The sequence below is a fragment of the Lipotes vexillifer genome, unplaced genomic scaffold, assembly GCF_000442215.2.
Source record: "Lipotes vexillifer unplaced genomic scaffold, Lipotes_vexillifer_v1.1 scaffold889, whole genome shotgun sequence".
NCBI classification, from domain to species: Eukaryota; Metazoa; Chordata; class Mammalia; order Artiodactyla; family Lipotidae; genus Lipotes; species Lipotes vexillifer.
In genome coordinates, this window is record NW_006788335.1 from 1,008,112 (window position 1) to 1,015,570 (window position 7,459).

At 54.6% G+C, this 7,459-nt stretch overlaps 1 protein-coding gene across 1 annotated transcript; it reads left to right on the forward strand.

Annotated features, from left to right (window-relative positions):
* The first annotated feature begins 115 nt into the window (after positions 1-115).
* On the forward strand, positions 116-3,120 carry TRH (thyrotropin releasing hormone). Its single transcript, XM_007461582.1, is given in 4 exon segments — positions 116-165; positions 480-760; positions 1,762-1,983; positions 2,648-3,120. Coding segments are annotated over 4 exon segments (1,026 nt in total).
* The last annotated feature ends 4,339 nt before the right edge of the window (positions 3,121-7,459 follow it).

Here is a 7,459-nt window from a genome sequence, read left to right on the forward strand (position 1 = left end):
TGAAAAAAAAAAAAAAAAAAAAAGGAAAAAGTGCTCTTAAAGCCATTAACATATAAAAAGTTTTCCTTCCTTCACCATTTCGCTCTCAACCTGTGGTGGTGGTATTTGCTACCCCATGCTGGGCTCCCCCAAGCATTCCTCCAGTATCCATGGGGTACTCGTGATGTGAGTGCAGACCCTCCCAGATGACGGGGACCGTGGCCTTGTAACTTGGCGTGGTCACATACGTGTGTGCACCACCCCTTGGCTGCCACGTTCCCCCTCGAGCCCGCCACCGGGCCAATGGGACAGGCTGGACCAGGAGCCAGAAAGTCAGTCCATCTCCCCTTCCAGGGGACCACCACCACATCCACAGTGGCTGGGCAGTGCCCCCAAGGGATAAAAGGCTCCACGCAGGACACACTCAGCACCCGGATCGTGGCGGGTGCGAGGGGGGCCCTCCTCCCCCCCCCCCCCCCCCCCCCGTCCCCGCCCCATAGTGCCGGCGGAGCTGGCTGGCAGGCGGGCGGGCGGGCGGGCGGGGTACCCACGGGGCCGGCTGCCGTCAGCGTCCCTTCCCGGCGGCCGCGACCCCTCCCCGCTGACCTCACCCGCGCCGCCGCCTCGCGCAGATATAAGCAGCAGCCCCGCCGAGAAGCTGGCAGCCGGCGTCCCGGGTCCTGCGAGCGCTCCCCGACTCCTGACCCGCCCACTCCAGACCCCAAAACTCCGGATCGGAGCCCAGGATCCCGGACCAGTCCGCGGAGCTCGTGCCGGGCAGGTAACTACCTCCGTCGCTTCTCCCCCGCAGGCCGCGTCTGTAGCCCTGGAAAGGGGGCCCTCCGCCCGCCTTCGGGTGCGCCCCACGGAAAGCGGCGGCTTCCGAGCCCGGAGCGCGCCCAGGAGGGGCGCTGCGCTCGTACCCCCGGATCTTCCACAGCTCAGGCCGGGGCCCGACGGAGGCACGGCGCGGGCAGTGGTGGCGGTTCCTCCCGGGTGGGCACGCATGTCCCGGCCTCTGCAGCGCTCGCGCAGCGTGTCGGGGGAAGGTTCGCATCCTACCCCTGCCGGGGGGCCAGCTGAGGCAGCGCTGGGCAGGACATCGGCGGGAGATCTTGGGAGTTAGAATTCGAATCCGGACGTTAGAAACAGAATTTTCGCGGTGGAATCGAATCTCAGCCTTAGAATCTCACTCTCAGCGCTAAAATAGGATTTTAGAGGTGGAATTAACGTTGAAATTAGGATTTTAGCGTTAGAATTAGATTCGTAGCCTAGCCATAGAATCTTAGCATTAGAAATAGAGTCAGCGTTGCAATCAGAACGTTGAAGGAGTGTTGGAATGAGAGCGTTGCGCTGGGAAACTTGGGGAGAATTTTAGCCTGCGACGCTGCAATTAGCATCCTGGCCGTCGGGGCCGCGCTACAGTCTTGGTGGTTACACTCCTGGAGAGTCAGCCCCAGCGCTGGCTTCCCCAGCTCCGCGTAGCCTTGAGAAGTCGCGGTGGCGATGGGGCTCCCACCGCTTCCAGGCTCGCGCGGGCAGAACTGGGCGCGGGCAGGCTCTCCAAGCATCCCTACGGGTGAGGACGCCCAGGACCCGAGGCAGACCCTCCGGCTGTCCCCGCCCCCCCGTAAGGTGGCAGGTGGTCCTGCTCCGGAAGGGTGTTTGAACGGTTGGTTCCCCCTGGCCTCGGGGTTCCGTAGGACGGGAAAACGGGCGATAGAATGGGCTGGGAGGGGAGCGCGGCGCACCTATGCTCTCTCCCTGGCCTCCCTACCCCAGGCGCCGCGATGTCCGGCCCTTGGTTTCTGCTTGCCATGGTTTTGACCCTGACCCTGACCGGTGTCCCCGGCGGCCGCGCACAGCCGGAGGTGGCCCAGCAGGAGGCGGCTATGGCCGCCGAGCAACTGGGCCTGGACAACCTCCTGCGGCAGGCGGAGCCCCTTCTCCTTCTCCGGGAAGACCTCCAGCGACTCCGAGAGGACCAGGAAGACAGCGAATCAGGTGAGGGGCAGGATTGTGTGGGGCTGCGGGTTGAGAGGGGGACGCCCGAGAGGTTTAGGGGAAACTCGGCCGCAAAGGGGAGGGAACGACTTGGTCATTCAGCCTCTTGCCTTTCAGAAGCTCAGAAACTCCCACTGGCCACACCCTCGGCAGGTGGTGAGTGGACCCTTTCCTGGGACCAGATTCCTTTTCCATCGCAGTTTCTGGAATATTTCAGAGGGCAGACCTTCAGTAGGAAAGATTCTGTGCCAGGGAGAGAGAGTGTTTTTGTGTGTGACAGCGTTAATTACTAGCTACTAGGCACTGCCTGGCACTGTTTTAAGCACTTCAAGCACCTTATCACATGATAGGATCTTCCTAGACATCAGATAGGTACTGTTATTACCCTCCCACACCGCATTTTATACAGAAGAAAACCGAGGCTCAAAGAAGTTAAGTGAGTTGCTTATGGTCACACAGCTAGGGAGTGGCAGAGCTGAGACTGGAACCAGAGGCCATGCCCTTGACCATCTGTGTGAGTGTCTATGTGTCTGTGAGACCTGAGAGGCAGGTGCAAGGCCATGAATCTGGGTGAATGCTGTGGGGATCTGCCTTGACTGGGAGGAAGGCTGAAGTGGGCATCTAGGGGTCAGGGGGTCCCTCACTGGCCTCTTTCCTTCCCCAGAGTCCCAGATCTTTCAACCGCACTGGCTCTCAAAGCGTCAGCATCCAGGCAAAAGGGAGCAGGAGTCAGAAGAGGGAGTGGAACCCCACAAACGGCAGCACCCTGGCCAGCAGGAGGATGTGGCTGCATGGCCAGAGGATATAAGCCAGCAGAAGCGGCAGCACCCTGGCCGGCGCTCCTCCTGGCTTGGGTACACTCTCACCAAGAGGCAGCACCCAGGCAGACGGCTGGTGGATCCCCAGGCCCAAAGCAGCTGGGAAGAGGAGGAGGAGGAGGGAGAGCTGATGCCGGAGAAACGCCAGCATCCGGGAAAGAGGGCCCTGGGAAGCCCATGTGGGCCCCGGGGATCCTGTGGTCAAGCCAGCCTCCTGCTGGGCCTCCTGGATGACCTGAGCAGGGGCCAGGGGGATGAAGAGAAGCGGCAGCACCCTGGGCGGCGAGCGGCCTAGGCCAGGGAGCCCCTGGAGGAGTGAGCCCCGTTTCTTGTAAAATCAACTTGGGGTCTTGAGCCCTGTATGCCCTACCCTTTTGTGACCCCCTTTTTCCCTCCTCCTTAGATGCCTGACCATACACGCCTGAGCCCCTGGTGTACATACACATCAAACCTCTGGCCTCACCCGCCTACTTCAGGGATGTGAGAAAGCCAGCCTATGAGTGAAAACCTCATATTACTCCACTTTGCGCCACTGGCAAGGGGGCAGATCCCAGAGTCCCTCTCACCCCTGCCCCTGCAGGCCTGCTCCCCTCCCTAGCCCTGGCTAAGATGACCCTGCTGTGTCTTCTAAGGGATCCCCAGGGTGGGGCAGGGTACCTCTGGTTTGAACAGGCAGTGAGGGTGGGTGGGATTGAAGCCATGATGTCCAAATCCAGCTTCCATCCCTTGCCCGTGTGTCAGGGTTTGCCGTGTGTAAACTTCACTCCCACTACCCGGGTCTCCTCCTCTTCTTGTGCATCCTTTTGTGGGTGGGAAGAGCCCTGACCCACAGCTGTGTTCTGCTTGGGGGATGCATTGTAGGTGCTGCTGTGCTGTGTGGTGGCTGTGAGAATAAACATGTGCAGGAATTTGTAAACATCACCTTGGAAGTCACGGCTTGTATGTAACTTGTATGCGCCCTCTAGGCGCCTTTCCCCTATCAATGATAATAAAACCTGCATCTGGATAATCTCGGTTCGTTGCAGTTCTGGGCGGCGTGGTGTGGGATTTCTCTTTTCAGCATTGAGAGGGGACAGGCTGAGAGCTCCCCAGCTCTGCTGAGAAGGGAATCAGGGACCTTGGCATGGTGAAAGGTCCTCTTCACTGTCCCCATCTCAGAACAAGCTTGGGAGGTGGACTGGAGCTCTGGAGCCCACTCGACACCAGGGGAGACTGAGGCCTGGAGATGAGGAAGGGCTTGCCAGAAGACACACAGCTAGCTGAGGTAGAGCCATGGGTGTGAGAGGCAGCTCAGGACCCTGCCTTGAGTTTGCCTGATTGTTAGAGGGCTGGTCTGGCTCAGGTTTGTAATCCTCATTGTTCTGTGGCAGGAACCAGCAGCCTGTGTCATCTGGCAGGCACAATGAGGACAAAGGAACAGGCTGTGGTTGGCAACTCTAACCAGGGGCCTTCTGGAGCCAGGCAGGGAGGCAGGCTGGGTGTAGGATAACAGGGAGTGGTGGAGACTTGGGCTAACATGAAGAGGCCATCTGAAGACACTTGAATCCAAAAACTTTGACATCATGTGAATCAAATAATAAAATAATAATAGTAACATATAGCCAACACTTATTATGCGTCAGGCAGTTCTTATGCACTTTACATATATTAATTCTTCTACTCCCCACAATAATCCTCGGCATTACTATGATTATGCCAAATTTCCTAACAAGAAAACCAAGGTACAGAAAGATTAAGCGACTTGTCTGAGGCTGAGTTTGGCTCACTCATTTCCACTTCGCTACCTCTGACTCAAACTCTGAAATTTCCTCAGGCCTTAGACTCTGCATTGGACACCCTCTTTTTGGTGGGTAGATGGGCTATTTGGCTTTTCTGAAAATAGCTTTTGGTCACCTTCTTGGGGAGGGAGAGGAGGGGCTGGAAGAGTGTCTGAGACTCTGCTCCTCTCCTCAGGGAACTGCAGTTCAGGTGAGGTGGGGTTGGAGGGAGACTCGGGGCTTATAAAATACATTCACACCCACCATCTCCATTAATATTCTCAGAAGTCTGCTGAAAAATTGAGCATTTGATGGATATTTCTATTTTCTGATAAGGAACCCGGCACAGAGGTTAGGTGCCCCGAGGTGCCTGAAGGTAGAGCTGGCCTTTCCTCTAGGCCCTCTGGCTCTCTTCACTGGCACCATCAAGGCAATCAGGGCCCTAGCAGGAAACCCTCTGCTCACTGACTCCCCCTGAAGGCGGACACCCTAATACAGGTAACATGGGCCACTTACAGAGCACTTCCTGAATGGTCAGTGCTTACAGACACTTTCTCATCCAATCCCATGGCCACCCCAAAAGGCTGTCATGTCCTTTTGAAGTTGAGCTGCAGTTGAGTGTGGAGAAGTGAAGTACTTGCCCAAGAATACACCCTACCCTCTCCTCCTTCCAAACTTGCTTGGCGTGGCTGCTGTTGTTACCTCCTCAGATATGGGACAATTTGAAGAGTGAGAAGCCCACTCCCCCAGCCATTTAACATTTCCCCTCTGCCCCTGAGAGTGATCAGACCAGTACAGCATGATAGAAAGGGTCTGGGCATTGACTTCAGTCCTGGACAAATGATTAAACCAATTTGAGCCTCAGTCTTCCCATCTGTAAAATGGGCACAGTAATCCCTACACCTTTTTCAGAGTTGTTCAAAGGAGTAAATGAGATGGAGCAATAGGTGTCCAGCTCCAAGCATAGTGCCTAGCACCAAGTAAACCCTTATAAATGGCATTTTTAGCTCCAGTGCTCCAAGACCAGAAGGGACTCAAAACTGAGCCTTGCAGACACATTTGTTCCTTCCTTCGTTCATTCTCAAATCACATACACATAAAAGAAAAAAAGTAAAAACCCAAACACGGGGGCTTTGTTGCGAGTTCTTGACAGGCACTGGGGCTTTATCCTTAAGAAAGTCTGCACGCTGCTCCCCAAATACCTCTGTCCTTCCCGCTCTCACACACATGCCTTTTGCTTGGCCTAGGATGCTGTGGCAGAGATGCTGCATGTGCTTCCCTACATTTCCCAGCCTCCCTTGCAGTTGGCATGGAGTCATATGACTAGTCCTGGCTAATGGGCTGTGAGCTGGAGTGTCAGTCTGGGGCTGTGGCAGTTAGAGCCCCTTAACCCTTTTGTTCCTGCCAAGGAAGCCTGGGAGGCTACCGGTTGAGACAGCAGAGCATGTAAGGGAGGGATTCTGAGCCCTGGCGTCACCAGATGGAAGTTAGATCAGACTTCTCACATGGAAGAAATAAACTTGTGTTGTATTAAGTCACTGAGATGTCAGGGTTTCTTTGTTACCACAGCAAAACTTAGCCAATTGTGACTAACACAATTGTTCTCCCTTCACTGAAATCCTTCCCATCTTTCCCTTCTCATATGTGTCTGCTTTTATCAAAGCTGCCTAAATAAGGGACTGGCATGAAGTTGGTGCTCAATATATATTTGTTGAATGGATGTTGAACGCTTCAGGTCACTTCCATTTTAGTTTTCCAGACTGACTCCCAGCCCTTAAGGGGCTCCCCATCCAGTGCGGAGACAGACGACCACTTCGTAGTTAGCAAAGCATGCAAGGTAGACACAGATGGCAGAACAAATTGGTCTGGCTGGGCAAAGCAGGCTTCCTGGAGGAGGAAACATCCAAGCTGAGTCAAAGGATAAATAAGAGATACGATATTTCAGGCAGAAGGAAAGAACATGAGCAAAGGCTCAGTGGGAAGAAATCAGTGTTCTTAGAGTTGTTAACACTGGAAATCTGGGGTGTTTTGGCCCGTTCCTTTCCTCCTTCACCCTATCTTCTAGCCCTGATTGCCAGCCCTTAGAAGTGTGAGAAAGCAGTGCAGTTTGGGGTGGAATCAGGGAAGCCTTCCAGGGGGAAGGTGCACTTGAGGTGAGCTCTGAAGGATGAAAGAAAAAGGAAGATTTTCCTAAGCACTTACTCTGGGGCCAGACATCAGGAAAAGCACTTTTATCCCACTGCCCAGCACATAGTAGGTAATTTGTAAATATCTGTTGAATGAATTAATCACTCATCATAGTCAACTCCAGTTCAGAGAAAAGGAAACTAAGAGAGAAGTAAGGTGACTTTTCTCAGCTCATAAGGCTGAACCCTGGAGGTCGTCTCTATGCCTCCCCTCCCCTAACATCCAATTTTTACCATGTCCTATAAATTTTACCTCCTGGATATATCTCAGGTCCACCCATTTTCTCCCAGTTCCTCTGCCACCACCCAGATCCTGGCCACCATCATTTGCTGGCCTGTGGCTTCCACCCTTGTCCCCCAAGCCCATTTTCCACATAGCAACCAGAGGGAAGCGGATCTGACCATGGCAACCACCCTGCTTGAGACCTGTCAGCAGCTTCCATGTCACCTAGAATAAAATCCAAACTCTTTACCATGGCCTGCCCATTCTGTTTCCTGAACACACATCAGGGCCTTTGTCCATGTTGTTCCCTCTTTCTGGAGCCTCTTTTTCTCCTACTCCTCACATTCCCCGGGGTCACCTCCTAGGGTGCTTCCTGAACTGTGGAGGTTGGAAAGCAAAAACTGCATTTCCAAGGCTCCCTTGCAGCTAGAGTTTTGGAAGCACAGTAAGCTCTTGTGTGAGATTGGGAAGGCCACTTTGACGATTCCTGCT